At 51.8% G+C, this 24,897-nt stretch overlaps 3 protein-coding genes across 5 annotated transcripts in view; 1 reads left to right on the forward strand and 2 right to left on the reverse strand.

Moving 5' to 3' along the window:
- Positions 1-20,838, forward strand: part of DNAJC17 (DnaJ heat shock protein family (Hsp40) member C17) — a 40,792-nt gene extending 19,954 nt beyond the window's left edge. The window contains exons 2-12 of one of the 2 annotated variants that reach the window (XR_002787866.2): positions 9,028-9,097; positions 9,393-9,451; positions 9,713-9,800; positions 11,857-11,942; positions 12,151-12,247; positions 12,886-12,929; positions 13,369-13,446; positions 14,135-14,215; positions 14,735-14,845; positions 19,612-19,824; positions 20,641-20,838. Coding sequence is in view for 1 of the 2 variants with exons in the window: in XM_003418658.4 (XP_003418706.1) it covers positions 9,028-9,097; positions 9,393-9,451; positions 9,713-9,800; positions 11,857-11,942; positions 12,151-12,247; positions 12,886-12,929; positions 13,369-13,446; positions 14,135-14,215; positions 14,735-14,845; positions 20,641-20,763 (837 nt within the window). In the remaining variant the exon portion in view is untranslated. The remainder of the gene's footprint in view (positions 1-9,027; positions 9,098-9,392; positions 9,452-9,712; positions 9,801-11,856; positions 11,943-12,150; positions 12,248-12,885; positions 12,930-13,368; positions 13,447-14,134; positions 14,216-14,734; positions 14,846-19,611; positions 19,825-20,640) is intronic. The other variant, XM_003418658.4, reaches the window with a different exon arrangement.
- C10H15orf62 (chromosome 10 C15orf62 homolog) lies at positions 16,218-18,076 on the reverse strand. The gene has a single exon (XM_023558667.2). The coding sequence runs from the start codon at positions 18,071-18,073 to the stop codon at positions 17,546-17,548; it is 528 nt and encodes a 175-aa protein (XP_023414435.1). The 5' UTR covers positions 18,074-18,076; the 3' UTR covers positions 16,218-17,545.
- Positions 18,908-24,677, reverse strand: GCHFR (GTP cyclohydrolase I feedback regulator). 2 transcript variants are annotated; one of them, XR_010323112.1, is made up of 4 exons: positions 24,525-24,677; positions 22,695-22,789; positions 21,307-21,492; positions 18,908-19,018 (listed from the first exon to the last, which is right to left on the reverse strand). XR_010323112.1 is itself a non-coding variant. In XM_003418657.4 (3 exons), the coding sequence occupies exons 1-3, from the start codon at positions 24,558-24,560 to the stop codon at positions 21,369-21,371; spliced, it is 255 nt and encodes an 84-aa protein (XP_003418705.1). In that variant the 5' UTR covers positions 24,561-24,677; the 3' UTR covers positions 21,005-21,368. The 2 variants fall into 2 exon arrangements, 1 of the variants encoding a protein (XP_003418705.1); XM_003418657.4 differs by lacking the exon at positions 18,908-19,018 and having other exon boundaries at positions 21,005-21,492.
- Positions 24,678-24,897: the final 220 nt, after the last annotated feature.

Here is a 24,897-nt window from a genome sequence, read left to right on the forward strand (position 1 = left end):
TTCTAAATCTTTCTTTAGAACAGACTCTTAGAAGAGGCCTTGCATTGTCAAAGGGTATGAACTTTGTAAAGCCTCCTGATAAGTACTGCCAGATGGCCTTCCAGAATCATTGTGTCAGTTTACCTATTCACCACAATGCCACCAACATTGTGTCCTTTTTTTTTTTTATTGTTGTCAATCGATAGGTGAAAAATGACTTAAGTTTTGTGCTTGTGAAGCTTAACATTTTTTATGTCGTTAACCATTTATACCTGTCTCTTCATGTTTTCTCTATTCTGTTGTGGTTTGTTTTTCTTTTATGATGTTGCATGAGTTCTTTATATATTAAGGATGGCATTGTCCATCATATTTGATGCAGATACTTCCTCAGTTTTCTTTTCCCCTTTTAATTTTGTCTATGATTTTTGACTTAGAGAAACCAAAACATTTCTCACAGTCAAATCCATCCATTCTTTGTGTACGTGCGTGCATGTGTTTGTGTGTGACTTCTTCCCTTGCTTGTACGCGTAGGCATTTCCTTGCCATCCTGAGAGTAGGTAAAGAGTCCCACCGTTTTCTTTCTTGTAGATTCTTTTCATTTTACTGTGTTTATATTTAACTTTTTGATTCATTTATAATTATTTTGGCATATGGTTTGAGATGAAGATTTTAATAAAGTACCTTTTACCATATGTTACATTTTTACACTTACCATGGTTTGTTTCCTGGCCAGGCTTATGTTCCATTCGTCTTGGCTGCTGCTTTTATGCTTTATGATACGTTTTCCTAGCAGAGAGAGAAGGTCTAGGTTCTATGAATTGGAATCGACTCCAGGGCAATAGGCTAGTAGAGCTACACCTAGGTGATCTCGCTCCCCATCTAGGTTCCTCAGGGATAGAGAGAGACCCCATCAGCCTCGTCAGCCATCCATCCCATTTAATCACCCTTGAACTCTAGAGGGCTCTTCCCATCTGGCCCTGCTCAGAATGAGCACGCTGTGGCTTTCTCTTCTCATTGTTCTGCTCTCTGCTTTCTGAGTCACACATACCTTATGAATCACATCTCGTGTATTTTCAGTGTCATACCTGAGCTAACTTTGTTATCTTTTTATACTGGCTTGCTCCTCTTCTCAGCTCAGTTTTCATATCTTTGCTCATATGTATACTCTTATTCTCTAGCATTTCTTCATCCTAAGTCTGTGCATCAAACCTGTTTGTAGTAGTTTGTTCTTTTGCCACTGTTATCTTCTACTACTTTTCTTTGGTCGAAGTTTATTAATTAACCAAAACATCCTTTGGCAAAAACGTCATTTTCTTTCCATGTTTTATTGCACCTGTGTCCTTTTCGGTTCTCAGTACCTTTTCCTCACTGAAGCAAAACTTCTAAGACGTCCCTGTGTGGTGCAAGCAATTAAGTGCTCAGCTTCTGACGGAAAGGTTGGAAGTTCGAGTCCACCCAGAGGTACCTGGAGGAAAGGCCTGGTGATCTACTTTTAAAACATCAACCATTGGAGCACAGTTCTACTCTGACACACACGGGGTCACTATGAATTGGAATCCACTCCACGGCAACTGGTTTGTTTTTTTTTTAAAGCTGGTCTGGGGCTTGAAGAGAAGTCCACACTCTTTCAGATTCTCTCCCTGCATTCTGCTTGGAGATCTCCTTCTTATCTTTTAAGGCCCAGCTCAGACATTGCTTCCTCTGGGAAGCCTTCAGGGTTGAGTTAGCCATTCCCTTCTCTGTGTTCCCAGGCTTAGGGACGGTCTTATGCCACCTCCCAGATGGTAATATAATTTTCATGGCCTTCTTCCTCACTAGGCAGGGTCCCTCCTCTTCAGTGTTAGGGAATATGCCTGATTTCTCTCTGTATCCCCGGCCTCCAGCTCAGCATCTGCACATTCTAGGTGCTCCTTGTGGACCCATGAGATACGGAGGATTCAGGGCTGTACTGAGGGAGCATTCAGAGAACTCCTGCTGTCCTCCCTCAGATGAGTACCAGCCTTACCCTGACTTCCTGGGCCTTGCCTCTTCCCCTGCTAATACCTAACCGATGCATGAGTCTGGTAATTTTTTACCAGAAAACCTGGAAACACAGAGCGCCCAGCCCCCTACACCTTTAGATAGTGGTTTGAATACAGGCACAGGCAAGGCCTTGAGTGAATGGGAATCCAGGATAGACCCGTTTGACTAGGGCAGTAGTGTTTGGTTGTAAATGTTGGGGGTGTGGGGGTCTGGATAGTTGGAGATTCAGATGGGAAGCGAGATCACCTAGGTGTAGCTCTACTAGCCTATTGCCCTGGAGTCGATTCCAATTCATAGTGACCCTACAGGACAGAGTAGAACTGCCTCATAGGGTTTCCAAGGAGCTGCTGGTGGATTTGAACTGCCAACCTTTTGGATAGCAGCTGAACTCTTAACCACTGTGCCAGCAGGGCTCCGTAACTAGTTGCTTCAAATTCAATTTGATGAGACTATGTAAGTACAGTATGGAGTCCCACTTCTCACACCAACTGGAAGGATATCAAATCCCACCTCTCTGACACCAAACTGTGTTGCTCGATGCAAATCAGATTATTTTCATTTCTGTCCCACTTCTGTTCTGATACCAACCGCACATGCATCTTTCTTCCTCTGACCCTAACCACGCAGAGCAAGGTCAGATCTCACAAGTAAGGGGCGTGGTCCTCCAGACCGCCAAGTCTGTGTAAGACCTCAGATGCCAGATGCAAGCTTTGCGAGCCCCAGTGACACCCTCATGTCTGACCTGCTGGGTACAAATTGGGGCGTTCCCTCTACTCCCTCAGGATACTAGCTGTAACCTCAGGTGCCCTTACTTCTGTAACCTCAGGCGTCGCCAGGATTCCCCTCATCTCTGACCTGCTGACTTTCACTCCTCCCTTGGGTTCAGTAATCCACTAGAAGAATTCACAGAACTCACAGAAGGCACCATACCTATAGTTTTATTGTAGCAAAAAGGATGCTAAAGAAGAGACACATAGGGCGAGGTCTGGAAGGGTTCCCAACGCAGTTTCCACATCCCCAAAAGGGCACCCCACCCTCCCATGTGCTTTGATGTCTGTCATCAACCAGGAAGCCTGTGGAGCTTCCTTGTCCAAAGCCTTTATTGGGACCTCATTGTATAGGCTTGATTGATTGAACTCAACCTTTAGTTCCCCTCCCATGAGGTCACCTGATAGTCACAGTGGGTCTTTCTGGCCTGGCAAGCCCAGAAGCACGAACACTATCATAAACCCTCGCTGTGGTCTGGAAACCTCTTCAAAGACATTTCAGTCACCGGGAAATGCCAAGGTTGTACAGATTTATCGCTCGGAAACCAAGGACAAAGACCAAATTCTTTGGGTAAAGTTAAATTCTGTACCTCACAGACTTTTTTTTTTTTTAAATAATTTTTATTGTGCTTTAAGTGAAAGTTTACAAATCAAGTCAGTCTATCACACATAAGCCTATATACACCTTACTACATACTCCCATTTACTCTCCCCTTAATGAATCAGCCTGCTCCCTCCCTCCAGTCTCTCCTTTCGTGACCGTTTTGCCAGTTTCTAACCCTCTCTACCCTCCCATCTCCCCTCCAGACAGGAGATGCCAACACAGTCTCAAGCGTCCACCTGATACAAGTAGCTCACTCTTCATCAGCATCTCTCTCCAACCCATTGTCCAGTCCCTTCCATGTCTGATGAGTTGTCTTTGGGGATGGTTCCTGTCCTGGGCCAACAGAAGGTTTGGGAACCATGACCACTGGGATTCTTCTAGTCTCAGTCAGACCATTAAGTCTGGTCTTTTTATAAGAATTTGGGTCTGCATCCCACTGTTCTCCTGCTCCCTCAGGGGTTCTCTGTTGTGCTCCTTGTCAGGGCAGTCATCGGTTGTGGCTGGGCACCCTCTAGTTCTTCTGGTCTCAGGATGATGTAAGTCTCTAGTTCATGTGGCCCTTTCTGTCTCTTGGGCTCATAGTTATTGTGTGACCTTGGTGTTCTTCATTCTCCTTTGATCCAGGTGGGTTGAGACCAATTGATGCATCTTAGATTGCCGCTTGTTAGCATTTAAGACCCCAGACGCCACACTTCAAAGTGGGATGCAGAATGTTTTCATAATAGAATTTATTTTGCCAACTGACTTAGAAGTCCCCTTAAGCCATAGTCCCCAAACCCCCGCCCTTGCACCACTGACCTTCGAAGCATTCAGTTTATCCTGGAAACTTCTTTGCTTTTGGTCCAGTCCAGTTGAGCTGACCTTCCCTGTATTGAGTATTGTCCTTCCCTTCACCAAAAGTAGTTCTTATCTACTAACTAATCAGTAAATAACCCTCTCTCACCCTCCCACCCTCCCCCGTCTCGTAACCACAAAAGAATGTGTTCTTCTCAGTTTATACTGTTTCTCAAGATCTTATAATAGTGGTCTTATACAATATTTGTCCTTTTGCCTCTGACTAATTTCTCTCAGCATAATGCCTTCCAGGTTCCTCCATGTTATGAAATGTTTCACAGATTCGTCACTGTTCTTTATCGATGGGTAGTATTCCATTGTGTGAATATACCACAATTTATTTAACCATTCATCCGTTGATGGACACCTTGGTTGCTTCCAGCTTTTTGCTATTGTAAACAGTGCTGCAATAAACATGGGTGTGCATATATCTGTTTGTGTGAAGGCTCTTATTTCTCTAGGGTATATTCCGAGGAGTGGGATTTCTGGGTTGTATGGTAGTTCTATTTCTAACTTTTTAAGAAAACGCCAGATAGATTTCCAAAGTGGTTGTACCATTTTACATTCCCACCAGCAGTGTGTAAGAGTTCCAATCTCTCCGCAGCCTCTCCAACATTTATTATTTTGTGTTTTTCGGATTAATGCCAGCCTTGTTGGAGTGAGATGGAATCTCATCGTGGTTTTAATTTGCATTTCTCTAATGGCTAATGATCGAGAGCATTTTCTCATGTGTCTGTTAGCTGCCTGAATATCTTCTTTAGTGAAGTGTATGTTCATATCCTTTGCCCACTTTTCGATTGGGTTGTTTGTCTTTTTGTGGTTGAGTTTTGACAGAATCATATAGATTTTAGAGATCAGGCGCTGGTCAGAGATGTCATAGCTGAAAATTTTTTCCCAATCTGTAGGTGGTCTTTTTACTCTTTTGGTGAAGTCTTTAGATGAGCATAGGTGTTTGATTTTTAGGAGCTCCCAGTTATCTGGTTTCTCTTCGTCATTTTTAGTAATGTTTTGTATTCTGTTTATGCCTTGTATTAGGGCTCCTAACGTTGTCCCTATTTTTTCTTCCATGATCTTTATCGTTTTAGTCTTTATGTTTAGGTCTTTGATCCACTTGGTGTTAGTTTTTGTGCATGGTACCTCACAGACTATTAATGACATTTGTCAGAGGAACAAATTCTGAAAAGAGAATCAGGAAGCAAATTAATATTTGTATATTAATTTCCCATTATTACGTAATTGATATTTTTCAGTTTAAATAATTTTGTTTCTTTATTTCAGTGAAAAGCCAATTTTCTGATATATAACATCTTAATAGGAGCCCTGCTGGTGCAGTGGTTAAGCACTCGGCTGCTAACCAAAAGGTCAGTGGTTCGAACCCACCAGCTGCTCCCTGGGAGAAAGACATGGCAGTCTGCTTCCGTAAAGCTTTACAGCCTCAGAAACCCTATGGGGCAGTTCTGGTCTGTCCTATAGGGTCACTATGAGTTGGAATCAACTCAATGGGAACAGGTAAATGAATTATAAAACAGAAAACAATGTTTAATATCTTTCTTTTAGAATAAAGGAGCCCTGGTGGCACAGTGGTTAAGAGCTCAGCTGCTAACCCAAAGGTCAGCAGCTCGAATCTACCAGCCACTCCTTGGAAACCCTGTGGGGCAGTTCTACCCTGTCCTATTAGGGTCACTGTGAGTCAGAATTGACCAGCAGCAGGTTTGGTTTTGGGTGTTTTAGAGTAAAATCCATATTCTCTCGAATAACAATAAAAAAAAGAAAATGAAGAATATGCTGCTACCCAGCTCATCCCTCCCTCTTTTACTTTCTCATTGGCTCTTCTCTTTCTGCTCTCCCTCTTAGACTTACAAAAAGGAGCATATGAGCCACTGTAAAGGAGTTCCTGGGTACAGAAGAAACAAATCCACCACATGAAAGGCATTCCTTCTAATCCTAGTCCTGAGAAAGTTCATTTCCAGGTGTTACAAATTCAGCCAATAGACACCCAAGGAGATGGGCCCCTTCGCCCTGCTCCTTCCTCTCACACACCTCAGAGAGCGAGCAGAGGTGGGATCAGAGAAGGAAGATGAGATAGAAAGAGATGCCAGAAACAAAACACAAAAGACTTCAGTAAGTGTATGTAAGTGCGTGTGTTTGTTTGGATGATCAAGGAGGAAGGTTCAGGAGGGTAGCCGCCATCCAGTTAATGCTGGAACTTTGAGGAGGGGACAGGGAAGTGGGGAAAGAGCATTAGCTTTTTAGCTTTTTCTTTGTATATTTTTTATATTGTTTGACTTATTGGAAAAAAAAAGTCAAAGGACCCTAAAATATAAAAAATATATAATAAGGATTTGGTTTAAAATAAAAAAGTCAGGGGCACAGTGAAAGGAAATGAAGTCAGGAGCACAAAAGAAAGAAAAAGGGAGAAAAGATGAATAATGAGTCATGAAGAGTAAAGATGACATTTAAATCATAGGACTTTGTATAAAGCTATCACCTCCCCTCCCTCCATTTTTTAAATATATATATATTTTTTGATTGTGCTTTAATACACATATTGTTTTGTAACATTGGTTGGCAGCCCCACAATGTGCAGCTTTCCTGTCCCCTCCTGCCTTCTCGTGCTTGTCCCTGGGCTGGTGTGCCCATTTAGTCTTATATACATGGTTGTGTTTGTGTTATGGGTCTGTCTAATTTGTGGCTGAAGAGTAAACCTCAGGAGTGACGTCAGGACTGAGTTGAAAGGGCGTCCAGGGGCCATTCTCTTGGGGTTTCTCCAGGCTCTGCCAGAGCAGTAAGTTTGGTCTTTTTTTGTGAGTTAGAATTTTGTTCTACATTTTTCTCCAGCTTTGTCTAGGACCCTCTATTGTGATCTCTGTCAGAACAGTTGGTGGTGATAACCGGGCACCATCTAGTTGTACTGGACTCATTGTGGCGGAGGCCATGGTAATTGTGGTCCATTAGTCCTTTGGACTAATCTTTCCTCATATCTTTGATTTTCTTCATTATCCCTTGCTCCAGATGGGGTACGACGAGTGAAATATCTTAGATGGCCGCTTGTAAGCTTTTAAGACTCCAGACGCTACTCACCACAGTAGGATGTAGAACATTTTCTTTATAAGCCCTTCATTTTTTAAAAATAGTAAAAACAGAGCTAATGAGGGTTGGGTAGGGTGGGAAGGTGAGCAAGCGGGTCAGGTATGTGTAGAGGTGGGCTGTTGGACGGTACATCCACTCTCTTGATACCCAAGGCCTGTCCTAGGCCTAGGAGTGGTTCCTGCTGCCTCCAGCTCAGTCAGGAGAGCCACAAGTGGCCTTTGGTTGCCTTGGCAGGTGAAGGTCTAGTGCTCACCATGGCCCAGCAGGTGGCAGCACACCCGCAGAGGTCCTGACTTGGCTGACTTGGCTGTGAAGGCAGGAGTTGAGCTAGGCACCTGCCCAGCAGGCCTCTCCTGGCAGACACTGGCTGAGTGCCTCAGGAGACCCATATTTAGCACTTTGTCTTAGAAGTATTTGGGTCCATCTGAGAAGTCGGGAAAGCTTAGGTGCTTCTGGAAGTTCTAGGTCCAGAGGCTCCTCCTCCCAGGAGGCTGGAGCAGCAAGTAGCCTGGGCAGGGCTGAGGTGGGAGGCCAGAGGCCTGAGGGGGCAGGGGCAGATTCTGAGATCTCTGTCTTTGCTTAAACCAGCAAAGTAGGAAATACATGAAAGAGAATCTTGGTAGCTATTTTTGTTTATTTTTACCAATACAAAAAATATTAGGGTTTAAAATTTTAATACAAGGAGATGCAAAAATGAAAGCTAAAAACGGACTGTAAACTAATCTCCCATCAGGATAACCCCTGTTGACAGTAAAAAATGATAATACAATAAGCCTTGTTTACAGTTTGAAAATTTGAACTACAGAAGGCATAAAATGAGAAGGAATATATACTTGCTTGCCAAGCACCTTCAGTCTCTCCAAAGGAAACCACTGTTGTGTTTCTTATGACTGCTTTCAGAAACAAAACAAAACAAAACTATACATACCCGAGTATCTATCTGTAACCATTGATATTTCGTTTATTTGTTTGTCTTAAACTGAAAAGTGATCATGTTATATTCTCCGTTCTGAGCCTTGCTCTTTTCTGCATCATACCTTAGAGATCTATGTCAGCACAGAGAGACAGACCTTTCTCTCATAATTTTTTTCATGGGTCTCCCTGTTGATGGGGATTTGGGCAGTAGTTTCCAGTTGGGGACTGTTAGAAACACTGTTGCAGTGAGCATCCATGTATATTTATTTTGGCTTCTGCAAGTCCCAATTCCTTGGAGTTTTTAAATTTAATGGCTCAGTTTTCTTCCAGAAAGCTTGCTCCGTTGTACACTCCCACCAAGAGTGTGTGACAGTACCTTTTTCCAAGTGGCTGTAGAAACCCAAACTCTATGGGGCAGTTCTACTCTGTCCTACAGGGTCGCTAGGAGTCGCAGTCGACTCCATGGCACTGGGTTTGGTTTTTTTGGCTTGGTAGAAACCCAGAAAACTGTACTGCTGGCCCTTCCAGGAGCCCTTTGACGTCTGCAGGGGTGAGATTGGCACCAGCTGGAGGCAGGCCCAGCTCTTGTGCTGGTGGCCAGTGGCGGGCTCCCTCCACAGCCGGCCTCCTCCATTGTAGATCCCCATGGTGGCTATGAAGTGACTGTCTCTGTGTGGGAGCCAGCAGCCTCTCTTTTAGATGGTGATGGCAGGCGCCCCCTGCATTTCCCTTATCACTTTAGCAAGGTTTTCCTGCTCATCCCTGGGGCAGAGACCTGAGCCAGCAGCAAGTGACCATGTCTTCTGACTGTTTCAGGTGAAGAAGGCATACAGGCAGAAGGCCCTCTCCTGCCACCCGGACAAAAATCCGGATAATCCCAGAGCAGGTGAGCCTCCTGTGGGCACAGGCAGTGTGTTTTCCCTGATCTAAGCTCTCCAGTGAGTGCTGTGGTATGTAGCTGCACACAGCCTGCTGTTTGGGCAGTGGGGCCCAGGCTTCATGTCCCAGGTCAGGGACATCTGCTCAGCTGCTAAAACACTCACCCTTCCTTGCTGGCCCGTCAGCTGCTGATGTTGGCTTTTCTGCCAGACTGTGGCTTCTTTGAAGTGCTGTTTTGAGGGAACATTCCATCACCGAGTCTAACTCTGTTTTTCTCCTCTTTGTTTTGATCCTGTGTTTAGCTGAACTCTTTCATCAGCTTTCTCAGGCCTTGGAGGTTCTGACCGATGCTGCAGCCAGGGTAAGCGCCTCCTCCTTTGTCTGATTGGCCCTGGGGTTTCTTTGCTTGACCAACAAATGGTTGACCCCTTGCTTCCTTCAGCCTTGGTCCTCTGCACTCTGCCATGTGGCACGGTCCTTGTGCTCAAGCCTGGAGACCCAGTCACCAGGCTGCCTTCCGATGGCTCTGCAGAGAAGGCCCTTGGGAGGCACCAGGGAGATTGCTGGGCTTTATTCTCATTCCCTGGCTGACCCGCTGCTCCATGTCCCTTTCTCCCGCCAGGCTGCGTATGACAAGGTCAGGAAAGCCAAGAAGCAGGCAGCAGAGAGGACCCAGAAACTTGATGAGAGAAGGAAGAAGGTGAAGCTTGGTAGGTGGCCTGGCATCTCTGGGCTGAGGTTTTACTTCCCCTGGGCGTGTTCATCCATGTCTCCTTTCTTCCTGGAGGTTCAGTTCCAGCAACTCCAAGCCTCTCCACCCAGGCTCTGGCAGAACCCTGTTCCTAGTTGGGGGATTCCAAGGACACTCTTAGTAATAATAACAACTGCTAGATTTACTGTTAGCTAAGCATTGGGACCCTTGAAATGGATAGACACAGTGACTACGACAATGAGCTCAAACATAGCAACGATCTTGAGGTTGGCACAGGGCCGGGCAGTGTTTCCTTCTGTTGTACACGGGGTTGCTGTGAGTTGGAACCGACTCGACGGCATCTAAGAACATTGACAACAAGCATTGTGACATGCTTTATTGTTTCCTTTAATTATCGCAACTATTCAAGAAGGTGGGTGTCCCTAAACCCATTCTTTATAGACAGAGAAGCTGAGGCACTGAAAGGATGAGAACTTGCCAGAGCCAGGATGTAAGCCCACGCAGCATGACAAAAATCTGCCCTGTTCCTCATCATGCCACGCCACATCTTTTTTATTTGTCTCAGCCTCATTCCTGCCCAGAGCCTTCGCTCTGAGAAGCTCCCTCAGAAGGATCCAGGACGTCCAGGTCCAGGCATTTTTTCTTTCTTTCTTTTTTTTTCACAGCTGTATTGTCCCTGGAGCCCTGGTGGCGAAGCAGCTAAGAGCTCAGGCTGCTAAACAAAAGGTTGGCAGTTCGAATCCACCAGCCGCTCCTTGGAAACCCTATGAGGCAGTCCTACTCTATCCTGTAGGGTTGCTATGAGTCCGAATCGACTCGACAGCACACAACAACAACATATTGTCCCTGGGTGATACAAATGGTTAATACACTTGGCTGCTAACCAAAAGGTTAGAAGTTCAGGTCTACCCAGAGGCACCTTGGAGGAAAGGCGTGGCAATCTATTTTTAAAAAATTAGCCATTGAAAATCCTATATGGAGCTCACCTGGTGGTGTAGTGGTTAAGAGTTACGGCTGCTAACCAAGAGGTCGGCAGTTCAAATCCACCAGACGCTCCTTGGAAACTCTATGGGGGCAGATCTATTCTGTCCTGTAGGGTGGCTATGAGTCAGAATCCACTCTGTGGCAATGGGTTTGGTTTTTTTGGTCTACTCTGACACACATGGGGTTCCCATGAGTTGGAGTTGATGGCAGCTGTTTTGTTTTTATATTGAGGTACATTTTACATATCATAAAATTAGTCCATTTCGAGTATATAATTCAATAATTTTTAGTAAATTCACTGAGTGGTACAACTATGACCATAAAATCAGTTTTAGAACATTTTCGTCACCCCAGTAAGATTGATCAAGCATTCTTTACTCAATTTCCCCCTCCTCTTGCTTATTCATACTCATGTATTAATACATGTATATGCCATCCAGTACTCCCATTTCTCTATCAAAACAAAACAAGGTAGTTTCTAGGTAAGTAAAGGGCACAGGAAGGAAAGCAGCGAGTCCCAGCCTGAGAGACAGTCTGTCACAGCAGCTGGCCTGGCGTTGGACAGCAAGCAGGTTTCCTTTGGAAGGCAAGAAGGACCTGGGGTGAAGACCTCACAGAGAACCTGCCCATGTGGGCAGGAGCCACTGTAGCCAGGCCACAGTGAGGCTTGGTGAAGATGAGGAGGAGGTAGGAACTCAGCCAAGTGGTGGGAAAAGAATCAAGGCAAGGTCTGTAGCGCCAGACCATAGGAGCAGAGGCCAACAGCTCCACCTACTGGTATCCCCTGACACATAGCCCCGGGCTGCTGACACAAGCACCCACCTGCACCCTGTGCAGTGACTGGAGAGAACCAGCTTGGTTAGGGCTAGCACCAGCGGAGTCCATACTTCTGTGCTGACTTTTCTCAATAGAAATCACCTCGAGGGCCTGTGGCATGGAGGGAGGGGGCAGAATTGCTAGGCAGTTTTGTTCTATGTGGGACTTTTGGGGGAACAGCCAGAGCTGGGGTGGCTGAGGCCGTGTAGAAACTGCTCAGACCAGCGATTGGGTCTTTCAACCCTTGTGCCTAGACCTGGAGGCCCGGGAGCGGGAGGCCCAGGCCCACGGAAGTGAGGAGGAGGAGGAGAACCGGAGCGCCAGGACGCTGGAGCAAGAAGTGAGCATCCAGTCCGTGGGCCACCTGCTGGGGGAGGAGGTGGCTGTCCCAGGCCGGGAGGGCTTGTGCTTTCTTCTGTGGAATCTGGGTAATTTGTCCCACCCACAGGTTGCTGAGCCCTAGCCTGCAGGTGGAACTCAGGGACCTTTACAAGGTGAGAAAACTTGGATCTGCACAGAATTGTCATCCTCCAACCCCTGCTCTGCAGATCGAGCGCCTGCGAGAGGAGGGTTCCCGGCAGCTGGGGGAGCAGCAGAGGCTGATCCAGGAGCAGATACGCCTGGAGCGGGAGCAGAGGTTGAGAGGTGAGAGCTGGTCACACCCCCCTGTCTCCCCGTCCCAGGCCACTCTGGATTGCCTGGAGTGGCCACACTGGCTGCTAGTGGAGCCGCTGTGGGGCATCCACCTCCTGGAACCTTGGGGGGCTTGTGCGGGAGCAGAGCCTGGCTCCCCACTCTGACTGGGACACATGCACTGTCTTTTCCCGCAGCTTCTCTGGGGCTACTTGTCACTCTGCCTGAGGCTTCCTGGCCCCCTTTGTCTTAGTCCCCAGGGAACTGGCTTTGTTCTGGAGCAGATCACCAGGGGAAAAGGCATGGTTATGCTTTGGGCTCTGGGATACTTTGTTTCAGTAGAATTGTGTGGTTTGTATCTACCTCCTACTTCCTCCAGCCTCGCCAGAGGTGTTCACAGCACTTCATGTGGAGAGTGCTAATGACTAGGACCTGCAACAGGCAGCTGGCAGACCTCCCCTGGGGTGGCAGCTCTCTGGGATGGGGGTGGGACTGCATCTACATCCCCACCAGGCTCCTCACCAGGGCAGGCACATACTGCCCTTGGTCAGGAGTGACCGTTTCTAGGTCCCAGGCCCAGGCTTTGACTCCTTTGGGAGACCCTCTGACTCCCTCCTACTCTACGTTGCTTCTTTTCCCAATTTTTCTAGGAAAGTCAGAAAATACTGAGGGCAAAGGAACCCCCAAACTAAAGGTGAGTCCTGGTGGGATCCATGGGCTACCTCACACCCCCTCCTCTCAGCAAGGACAGATGCTTCCTGTGGCTCGAGGAGCTCTGGCTGGGGAGGCTAGGTCCCTGGGGATCCAGGACCACTGCCCAATCCTTTCCCTTCTCCAGCTCCTGGAGTCAGGATTCCTCTGAGAGCTCTGCCCTGGAAGGTGGCTCTAAACCCTGATGGTAGTGGATAGAGCATCCCCTAGAAGTTCTCTAAGGGCTGGGCACATCGCTGAGGGTGAGGGGACGCCCTGCCCACCAGAGTTCAAGGGGAATGTTTCTGGGTGGTCCTCCCTAGACTCCACGTGCTTTGAAGATGAGGAGGGTGTCTGCTTAGACTATACAGCCCAGGTGTGGGGTCTGGTACTGTTCAACCACAGGTCAGTGTTTAATGATGGCACCACTGCTGTCTTTTCAGCTAAAATGGAAGTGGAAGAAGGAGGATGAGTCAAAAGGTGGCTACTCCAGAGATGTCCTCCTGCGGCTCTTTCAGAAGGTCTGCCTGCTGACTTCCCTTCTTTCTCCATCACCTCGGCCCAAACCCCAGGACGCTCCATGCCTGAACTTCCCTGTCTTATAGACCACTGGGCAGCCTGGAGACTTCTCCCAGGCCCCGGTTCTCCTGTCACTGTGCCCTCAATCCCCTCCAGCCGGTTTCTCCCTCACTGCCTCGGCTGAGTCCTTGCCGTCCTTTTGGAAGCAGAGGGCTTGGCTGTGTGTTGGGGGCGGGGAGGTGGGATCTGACGTGAAAGCCCAGTCCTCTTTACTACCTTCAACCCACTGAGGCTGCTCTGCTAGGCTACCAACTCCCCAGTCCTTTGCCCAGCTCCTTTTTGCTGTTTTTCTGCATTCCTGGAAAAAATTCTTTCTTTCCCGTATCTGATATTCCTTCTCTGGGATCCTAAGAATAAGAAATTATCCCTGAAAATTTGACAGTGATTATTGGTGAGGGTTGCGTAACCTGATTAGTGTAATCGATAACTGCACTTCAGTTGTACATGTGGAAAACATCACATCAGCAAGGGTTTTGTTATATATATTTTTACAATTAAAAAAAAAAAGAAATTACGCCCCGGCCAACAATGCCTCAGTGGGCCTCAGGACAGCCCGGCCTTGTCTCAGGCATGAGCTGGCCCATGCTGCAGGCTGAGCCATGCTTACCGGGACCTCTCTTGTCCCCACAGTATGGTGAAGTTCTCAATCTGGTGCTTTCTAGGAAGAAGGCAGGCACTGCAGTGGTGGAGTTTGCGACCGTTAAGGCTGCGGTGAGTGCTGCTCCAGGCTTTGGGGGACCATTGGCAGCCCTGTCACTCTAGAGCAGGGGACCAGATTCTCTGGACCCTCTGAGCTCAGGTGATCCACACTCTCAGGGATCTCTGGGCCAGGTCAGGTCCAAGGCTCCCCCGACTCCCAGGAGTAGATGCACTGGGTGAAGGGCTGGATGGGAGATGCCCTGGGACAACAGGAGAGTGCAGACTGACTTTTCCCTGCCCCTGGCTGCTGCCTCTATACCTGCCATCTCCAGTGGAGATAGCAAGCACCCCTGGCTTGTCGGCTCCAGCCCTGCCTTCTCCCCCTTTGTGCTTCCCCTCACTCCTGAAATTCAGAAGTCGCCTGCGAGAAGGGTTAGAGCTTCAGCATACCAGTGTTTGAAGGTTGCTGAGGTTGCCCACCTCTGCCTGGATAACTAGAATGCTGATTCTGGTTCTTTCTGTGGGGTAGAGAGAGCCACTTCCTAGCTGACTGGGTTGATGGGAACCAGGACTGGATGCTCTGTTTGGCAGGAGCTGGCTGTCCAGAATGAGGTGGGCCTGGTCGATAACCCTCTGAAGATTTCCTGGTTGGAAGGACAACCCCAGGGCACAGTGGGCTCCAGCCACCCAGGACTGTCACAGGTAAAGAGCCAGGCTTTACCAAGTGAGTCTGCTCTGGATTTGGGGGACCACTTCCTGTTTGGGCTTTTCTTAGGACCCTTTCTCCCAAATTCAGGTCGTCAGGGGACTGTGGTTCTGTGTGGAGCCCCTTTCCTCTCCAAGTACTCTTGGGACTCTACCCTACGCAGTATCCTTAGACTTTACCTTGCCTTCACATCCAGGCCTCCCTCATCACCCAAAGGGATTATCCTGGCCCCTAGGTGGCTTGGTATGGTGTGGAGCATTTGCTACCTAGAGGCCCCAGTGCTGCAGGGAAGCAGCAAGTGACAAGTGACTAGGTAGCCACTTCCTTCCCCCAACACTTCATTTTTCCAGGTAACGTCTGTGGCTGCCCCAGACAAGGACTAATGTCAAGAGGCAGTATCTCCTCTTTGGGAAAATCACTGGCTACCCTGCTGATGGAAACCCTGGTGGCGTAGTGGTTAAAGAGTTTGGCTGCTAACCAAAATGTCGGCTGTTCAAATCCACCAGGCTGTCCTTGGGACTCTGCAAGGCAGTTCTACTCTGTCCTATAGAATCGCTATGAGTTGAAATCGACTGAATGGCAATGAGTTTGGTTTTTTTGGGTACCCTGCTGACACTGGGGTGCTGCCTGCCCAGAGTCTGGTGCCCAACTTGTGGTGAAGAATAGACCTTCCAGCTGACGTGTGCCCAGTACAAACACGTAGTCCTCACAGCTCCATGTAGGCTTTTGTTAAGCCCCTCCATGGCCCTGGATGCAGGTCTCAGGCTGCCCGCCTCCTGGCCACACCTGCGCCAGGCCTCACCTGCCCCTGCTTTGGTGGGACAGAAAGCTTTGGGGGCAGGAGCTAGAAATCTGGCTCTTACCAAAACCAAAAACCAAACCCAGTGCCATGGAGTCAATTCTGACTTATAGCGACCCTATCTATAGGACAGAGTAGAACTGTCCCATAGAGTTTCCAAGGAGCACCTGGTGGATTTGAACTGCCCACCTTTTGGTTAGCAGCCGTAACACTTAACACTTAACCACTACCCCACAAGGGTTTCCGTTCTTAGCTTCTGGCCCTTAGCTTCTCTGAAATGGGGGGGCGGGGGGTGGGGGGAGAATGGGTTCTGTGTGTGAGCCTCAGGCTGATGGTATATAGCTCCCTCTGGGGGGTGGAATGTCCCTGGGGCTTGGCAGGCTCTCTACTCCCACTGCCCTCAGGCACACCAGCCCTGCCTCCTGCGGCCCCTCCACCTGGCACGAGGATCGGAAGCGTTCTGGGAGTACGTCCCAGACTCTGACGGGCAGGAGATGAACCGGCTCGGAGCCGAATTCGGGACCTTTCTTTAGAGGCCTCATCCCCACACCTTTAAGTCCGAGCATTTCACAGCCCCGAGTAACGCTGCACAGGTTGTGTTACAAGAATTTTATTATCTCCAGCATTCACCAAGGAGCCTTTTCGTTTGGGAAATCCACGTGAGGGTTAGGAAAAAGAGGCTGCAGGCATGGGCTGTAGGAACACTGTGGGAGCTTCCCTCTCTCCTTGCTTGGAGGGGCCTGGAGGTCAGAACCACACAGCCAAAGCAGAGAGATTATTGGCTCTGGTTTCAAGACTTCCGGCCAGGGCCTGTGACCCTGACCCAGTAGTCTTGGCCCGGGCTGGCAGGCCCCTCGTCAGAGGGTTTGGGCAAGGCAGATCTCCCCAGTCCTGCTGCTGATCCATGCCCTGATCCTGTCTTCTAGTTTTGGGGGGAGGGAGGAAGGAAATCTGCTACTGTTTTTGCTGCATTTTCCCAAGGGCTTTCATCACTAGTAATTCTGGGAATTCCCCAGAGTACCTCTTTGTAAGCTGTGTCTGATGCCTTTGGCTGACATTCCCCAGAGTTGCTTCCCTTGGGCACCAGGGATTGCTCTGAGCAGCTGTGCTGGCAGGTTGAGTCTCATGGCTCCTGTTCAGCTAATGGTGGGTTTTGGTCTCTCTTCCTCCTCTGCCAGCCCCTCCCCTCCCCTTGCAGCCCCCGTACCATTCTCCCTTCCCCCACCAACGCGACCAGTGGGCTCTGGGCCATGGTCTACCTCAGCGCTGTCCACTAGGACTTCCTGCAGCAGTGTCGACGTTCATTCCGCGCTGACCACTGTGGTAGCTCCTAGCCATATGGGGCTATTGAACGTCCGAAATGTGGCTGCTGCAACTGAGGAACTGAATTTTTAATTGTATTTCATTTCAATTTAAATGGCCACATGTAACTAGTGACTACCACACTGGACAGTGCAGGTCAAACCTGTCCCCTCCCTTTCCTCTTCGGCCTGGGTTGGACCACTTTTGCCTCAACTTTCCCTGTGACCGTTGACAGTGGCATGCATCTATTCTGCCCAGTCTGTGTTCTCCCACCCCGTGGCTCCCCCACTGCCATCCTCGCCCTCTGCTGGCTCTCTGCTGGCTCTCTGCCTAGCTGTTGTGGTTGCAGGGTGTGGCCTCCCTTTCCCGGCCTTGCTAGCTTCCTTCAGTGCCCCTGCCAGGAAGGTCCCCTCACAATGCTGCCAGTTTGCCTCTGCGCCTCTGTCCCCCAACTCTGGGGTGACTTGGAGGACTGTTCAGCGCCCAGAGGGCAGGCATCCAGGTACCCACCTTCTCCTCAGTCCATCGGTGTACCTACTGGGCCCTCAGGCTTCCAGCTCTTTCGGTCACCCACCTGTTCCCACCCTCACCCCATTCAGAAGCTGGGGTCACTGGGAAATTGCTCCCTCAGTATCTGTAGAACTTCCTCGAGAAGTGAAATCCCCAGGTCCACTTTGAAGGAGAAGAAGGGGTCACTGAGGTCCGGGCCAGGTGTCTCCTGGAAGGGGGGAGTGTCCAGAAGGTCGTCCTCTGAGTACTGGTGGAGGGCGCCTGCCAGGGAGACTGCCGAGGGCAGGGTAGCCGAGTATGCAGCAGTGTAGGCGGGTGGGGGCTCCAGGATGTTGGGGCAACTGGAACTCTCTCGGTAGAGGCGTGGGGGTTTAGGTGGGGCCAGCAGGGTGGCCCGAGGCTGCTCGTCCCCCCACAGTGGCAGGCGCCGGCCGTCTGGCCTCCCTTGCAGCTCCCGAATGACCTCTCGGTTGCTGTACTCCTCATGGTCACCACCGGCCGTGCTGGCCTGGCTCAGCATGCTGCCCTGTCGCTGGAGTCGCCGTGGCCGCCCCAGGCTCAGCCGCTTGAAGAAGGAGGCGTTGCGGAAGGAGCCTTTCCGCCAGGTCTCCATGGGACCAGGGGAGCCAGCAGACAAACCTGGCCCTCAGAAGCCCGGCAGGAGCAGCCAGTGACCATCTGGCCCCAGCTGGAGCCGTGAATTGGGAGATTCAGGGAGATAGCTTTAGTGGGCCTGAGGCAGGGGCCCCGGGGTGTCTGCTCAGCACAGCCCTTTGGCCAGCATCTCAGAGGGTGGAATGAGGCCCAGAGCGGAGGCTGATTTTTGTCCAGGAGAGCAGAGAGCTGGGAGTTCCTGAAGAGGAGCTTCCCAGAGGAACAGGAGTGGCCTGGCTACTCGATAGGGCAGTGGAAAAACCCCAAGATGCAGGAGAAGCACTTACTGGACAGGCTTGAGGTGTCAGAGAAGAGTCTTCGCAGGCTGGGCCAGGGCAGCCAGTGTGCTGGGTCCACAGAGCTGGGCCGGGGCCTGCGCAGGTGGAGGGGTCAGACAGGCCGGGATGTCCCCGTCTGGTGGTTTCTTTGGCCCCTCGTTGGTCTCTAGGGCAGTGTGGGCTGTGCCCTCTCTGCCAGCGGCGCCTGGACTCTGGTTCGTGGCTGGCTGTGTATGCCGGCGTGTGGCAGTGGAGATGTGCTTTGTTTTCAGCTGACTCAGCCAGTTGCGAAGCCAGGTTTCATGCTGAAGTAATTGCAGCATCCACAGGCAGGGCTTGGGGTGGCCGTGGCCCACACCCCAGGGCAGTGAGGAGCTCCAGATTCCTCTGAGGACTGGTCCAGGGGCAGCCCTGCTTGATGCGTCACTCTTCACCCCTGCTTCCTTTCTGCTCACTATCCTGCCACCGCAGGCCGGCCCTGTGCATCTGGGAAGGAGGAGCCCAGGGAGGGCGGGCACTAATTGAAGGGCAGGAGCGTAGAACTATTGTCCGGGAGGATGAGAGACCAGTCGCTAGTGTGGGTGACTCAGCCCGGCAGCCTGGTGGCAGGCCCTCATTAGCAGAGCCTGCAGGTATGGGGGAAGGAGGCAGAGGGTGTGTGAGCGGGGGAACAGCCCCATGCCTGTAAAGGGCTCAGCTCCTCCCAGGACTGTGTTGGGGACATGCCAGCCCATGGCTGGGTTGGGGCCATGCCAAGGGTGACTCCAGGTTCCCTTGGCAGAGCAGGTTAACTTGGGGAGGGGAGCGTTGCTCTCCCCTTGGCCTGACACCCAGCCTGGCTGCCCACTTTCTCATCCTCCCTGGCTTTCTCCAGATGGCTTTGTGGCAGGAGCAGAATCACCTGCGGATCTTGTTAAACTGTAGATTCTAAGGTGGAAACACAAATTCTCATCAGGGGGTCGAACGGGGCGGGGGAGAGGGGTCATGCTGTTTCCTACCCCACTCACTCTAGTCCTTCCCCTCTGGCTGTCTGGGCCTCCTTTGGGCTCCCTCTTCCGAAGGAGGGTGGACCACCGTGAGGGCTGTTGTGAGCTGTCAGCAGTGCTGGGGGTCAAGCTTAGGTAGGGGGGCCTGGCTGGGAGGGAGTGGAGGAGGGGTGGAGCAGGTGGGAGGAGGCAGGGGGAATCCAGGCTGAGTAACATTTCCTGTTTCTCTACAGCCCTTACTCCAAACCAGTTGGCCAGGGCCTGGCATCTTAGCCCCAGCCACTCCCTTATTATTTCCTGGGTCACTGACCACCAGGCTTCCCTCCCGGTTTGTCCCATGAGTGTGCCAGCATGGAACAGGCCCCAGCAGCCTCCTCCTCTGATAGAGGGCCAAGCATCATGCATCCCCTGGCTTGGCACTCCACCTCCTCCCCGTGCCAACTCAGGTGGGCTTCACACGGCTTCAGCTGCACTGAGGGAAGAAGTGATTTAATTCCCACTGCAGACCTTATCAGGGCGTGGGGTTGGCAGCTCCAGGTCAGCTACAGAGCTGCTTCTCCACCCCACAGCCTCAGCCCATTGAGAAGGTTGTTTATTATTCTTTTGATTATTAAAATATAGCACTCCTTAATCTTCTGCACCGAGCTGCCAAGGTCATAAAAGAAAAAGCCATGGGCCCTGCCCTGCAGGAGCCCTGGTGTGTATTTTTAGGAGGCCAGTGGGACCCAGGCTTGTTTATCTCTCCTTCTAGGGTGGAGCTATTTGAGGCCATCTCTAGGGTAGGGCTCCCTTCTGAATCCTCAACAGGAGCCAGGTCACAGGGAAGACAGGTAGCTGGGAGGGGATGGTGCTGTCGCCTCCACGGGGCAGAGCGGCTGTCTGCACCTCTTACAGCTTCATCAGAAACCTGTGAGAGGCAGAGCCATGGGTGGAGGGAAGGAGTGGCGAATAAAGGGCTGAGAGGAAATGGAGACGAGGGCCTGGCTAGAGCAGGGGAAGTGATTCAGGCAGAGCAGATCACCCAGAGCTGACTGCAGATGTGGAGGGCCGGGTGACAGGGACCCGGGCTAAATGTTTGAGATGGACTGGAGGGGGAGCCGGACGGGGAGAAGCCCGGCGGGAGGCCAAAGGCCGGCTTGCTGCGAAGACTGGGCCTTTCCTGGGTACCCCTGCCCTCCCCCCTCCTTGACCCTTAGGCACCATCCTCTGAAGGCTGGTGTCTCTGGCCGTGCCCCTGACCATGTCCCTGCTCTCCCTTCCAGGGCTCAGTGCTGTCTGAGAGGGACTACGAGAGCCTCGTCATGATGCGCATGCGCCAGGCAGCTGAGCGGCAGCAGCTGATTGCCCGGATGCAGCGAGAGGATGAGGAGGGGCCACCCACGTAGCCCCGGGCTCCAGCCCCTCCCACCTTACAGCCCTTTTCTTAAACATCATCAATAAAATTTTGTTTTTTTTTTTAAGAGTCTGTGCCTGTTACGTCCCCGGGTTTAGGGTGCTGCCTGCCCAAGCATGGCCTGGTTTCTGGGCTCTACCTCAGAGGCCCCCACCCAGGCCTGGGTCTCCCTCTCTGGGAGTGGGCTGACCCCAGGGAAAGGCTCGCATAGTGAGAGTCAGTGGCACGCGGAGCAGAGGAGTAACCACTCATCATAGCCCTTTATTAGTTTGGACTAGCTACGCAGGACCCACCCTGGAGTCATCCTTGACTGGGGTGCCTGGCTCTGGGCCGGGCTGCTCATCCTGCCCACAGAACATGGCCTACTCCAGGGTCCTCAGGAGCACCAGGCAAGGAGCCCTGCTCTCCCTCACTGACTGGGGCAGGGTTTCAGAGAAAGCCATCCCTGCCCATCGGTGCTGGACAGACAGTGATGGTTTGGGAAGAGGGGCAGTGACAGTTTGGGAAGAGGGGCAGGGCGGTCAGTGAGGCATGCCTGGGGGCTGGGTCCTCAGTAGCGGCTCCAGGGCTGGGTTACCCCGTTCACTCAGCGTGAGGTCACTCCTTGTGCAGGCACCACACCAGCGTCTGGCCCACCCCTGTCATGCTCAGCACACGGAAGCCCCTGCGTTCCAGCTTGTCCAGGACTATGCGAGGAGGGTCATTGACGTAGTATTCACAGCTGCGAAGAAACCAGGCAGGGGTGGCAGGGGCGGGGGTACACAGAGCAAGCTCCCAGTACTAAGCTTGGTTGGCCTCAGGCGCGGCAGTGCCAGGAACACTCGGTCCTGACATCCAGGTGCTTCATGCGCCTGGCTGAGTACACGGCCCCCACCCCTCCTGGCTAAGCAGTTCACACACAAAATTTCACTTATCCCAACAACCTAATGAGGGACTAATATCGTCTCCATTTTGTAAGTGAGAAAACTTTCCCAGTGTCACAGATAGTAGGACCCATGTTAGCCTGACAGCAGCCACACGTGCCTTGAGCCACCATGCGTCAGAAAGAGTGGTCTGCTCTCCCAGCTTGCTCCTCTGGCCCCTCCTGCTGCCCTGCAGTCCTGGAGCAACAAGGTTGGGCCCTGAGAGGTCCCAGCTTTATGTGCCATTGCCTGGCATCAGGAAAGCATGGCTCCCCTTCCTTCAGATTGAACTAATGCTCAGGGCCGGTGAGAGATCAAGGGCTCAGAGCCCCAAGCCAGGGATCTTGAGGCAAACCTCTCAGGTCAAAACGGTTAGGGTTGGCTTCTGCTTCCAACCTTGATTTAAGGGCTGGGATCTGCTTGCCTTCTCTTTCCCCATTTGAACTAGAGACTCACTCTGGCAGCTCCTCGCAGGAGTTCCGAGCCTGTGTAGCCAAAGTGAGAGGGGTGAAGGAGCAGGAAAGGAAGTTGTGTTCAGTGCACACACAGAGATGGTGTGAAGGATGCCAAGGGAACGGCCGAGTCCCCAGGCAGCGGAAGTAGGACCCAGGCTTCCTACTCCCCATTTCTAGGGCTTGGCTTCATTGTTCATTCAGCTCTTCTGGGACAGAAATCCTCCTTTCTGTGCCTTTGCCTTGACAGGGTCCAGCTTAGAGATTAAAGGCAGGGCAAGGAGCGTTTGCTTATGGAGTCCCATACCCAGGGAACTGGACTCCATGCTGATGATCTAAGGATGGCTTGTGAAGTGATGGCCAGTGGGAAAGCTTTCAGAGTGAGCAGGTCCTGGGGGGACAGGACAGACCCTACAGAGAACAGAGCCCAGGGCACAGGTAAACAGGCCCCAAGGCTGGGCAGTGGCCGTGGCCGTGGCCGTAGCCCTGGGTTCGATGGTTGTGTAAAGGGAACAGGGGCAGGTCTAGGAGCAGGCAGGGAGAAGACACTGAGGGATGCCACAACTTACAAGTTGTTTCCCAGGACGCTTCTCTTCGAGGCCCCCAGATGCTGCATCAGCTCCGGATCCGAGTGCTCATCGCCCACCATGGTGGGGCCCACCTCCTACAAGGGAAGCCACAGTGGCTTGGTTGGCTGCTAAGTAGAGATGGAAGGTGTCACTTCTCCTTCCATCCCTGCCTGCTGGCCCTGAGCCAGCTCCTGTTAAAGGCTGGAGAAGGGGGGAAGGACTTTGGGGATTGAGCACAAGCTGGGAAGGAAGGGGTGGAGCCTGTCACTGTCCCATGAACAGGCTGGCGCTGGGGGAGTCCCTAGCCCCCTCTAAGCTGAGCTGGGTGTTGCCTGACTATTGGCACCAGCACCCATGCTTGTGTGTGTCAGAATCACCTGGGGAACAAGAGAAATGCACACAAATGTCCACGCAAAAACTTAGTACATGAATGTTTATGGCAACAGTATTCAAAATAGCCCGAAGGTGGAAATAACCCAAATGTCCCTCAACAGGTGAATGGATAAATAAAACGTGGTATAGCTATGGAATATTATTCAGCAATAAAGAGGATGACGTTCTGATACAGGCAACAATATGGTTGAACTTTAAAAACACGCTAAACGAAAGAAGCTGGACACAAAAGACCACATATGGTATGATTTCATTTATATGAATGTCCAGAATAGGGACAGAAAGCAGATTAGTGGTTGACTAGGACTGGGGGATGGGGACTGGGGGAAACGGGGAGTGACTGCTAATGGGTGTGGAGTTTCTTTCCGGGGTGATAAAAATGTCCTAAAATGATGGTGATTGTTGCCCAACTCTGAATACACTCTTGTGTGTTGTACACTTTAAATGGGTGAATTGTACGCTACATGAGTTATGTGTCAATAAAGCTGTTATATTTTCAAAAGGAAAAGAACAAAATCATCCTAGAGTGTCTCAGGAGGTCTAGAAAGCGCTCCGGAACCCACATTTTAACCACTCCTCAGATGCTGGTTCTTGAACCACTGCCCTAGGGCACCACCAAGATCTCTCCCGGCCGTGGGGTGACTACCTGCTATTTCCTTCACCCCAGGGGAACTGTGTACCCTCTGACGGGTCACCCGAGCACTGGAGAGTTGGAGGGGGCGAGGAGCATCCTAGGAAACCCAGCCACATCCTTCTGAAGCTAAAAGGGGATTCCCGGGGCAACAAAGGGAGGAGCCTGCGCCCAAAGACCATGATTTCTGAGTCCTGGACCGTGCTCTCCGCACCTCTTAGCCCCACCGCCTCGCCTCTTCTTCCTTTCTTCACAAGCAGCAAGTTCTTCCCTTGCCTTTCCTTTCTCAAGGCCTCAGGGATAGCCCTTCCTGGAAGCGCCTAAAGGTGCACCTAGTGGCTGTGTGGGGGCCAGGGACTCGGCACAGGCTAAGCGCGCCAGCTTGTCCTTTTCTTTTCCAAGGCTCTTTTTTTTCCCCCTGAGAAGCGGCTCTGCGTGGGGTAGAGAGGGCGGCTGCACGTGTGAGGCCAGGGCTCTCTGGGTCGCTCCCGGAGGCTAGGAACTACCGGACAGGTAGGAGGGAGCCGGAAGCGCCAGAGGACGCTCCTTGGCCGGGACGCATGCACCCAGCCCCCTTCGCAGCCAGGGAGACTCCGGGCGGGCCAGAGCTTCCTGGGTCTCGGGCCCCGGAGCAGGGCTTAGTCCGCAGCCCCGGTTTCCCTCCCGGCGGCCCGAGGGGGCGTGTCCGGGGGGGACTCCGGGTCCAACCACCGGTGGGCGCTGCCCGGGAGGGAGGCGCGAAGGTGCGCCCGCCGCCACCCTCGGGCCCGGGCCGGGCTGGAACTCCCCGGGCGGCCGGTACTCACCATGCGGATCTGGGTGCTGATGAGCAGGTAGGGCATGGTGCGTGCGTCACGGCCGGGCCCCCACCGCGCGGCCTCCGACTCCGAGCCGACGCCAGCCCCCCGGGCTTCGGGACTGCGACCCAGCCGCCCGCGTCCCGTTACTCCTGCTCTGGCCGCGGGCGGCGCCCATCCCGGCGCTCGGGGCCGTGACCGCCGCCTCCGGCCAATCAGGAGCGGGCGCCGTGACGCGCCCCGCCACTCGACGATTTGGGGCCCGCCCCCCGCCCTGGGGGCAGCGGACTTGGACCCGGGGTCTTGCCCGCAGCTTCCGCCGGCTGGGCCACCGCGGGGAGGGGTGTGTGTGCCAATGCGCCGGCACCACGACCGGGGGGCG

Source organism: Loxodonta africana, chromosome 10 (genome assembly GCF_030014295.1).
Source record: "Loxodonta africana isolate mLoxAfr1 chromosome 10, mLoxAfr1.hap2, whole genome shotgun sequence".
Classification (NCBI taxonomy): Eukaryota; Metazoa; Chordata; class Mammalia; order Proboscidea; family Elephantidae; genus Loxodonta; species Loxodonta africana.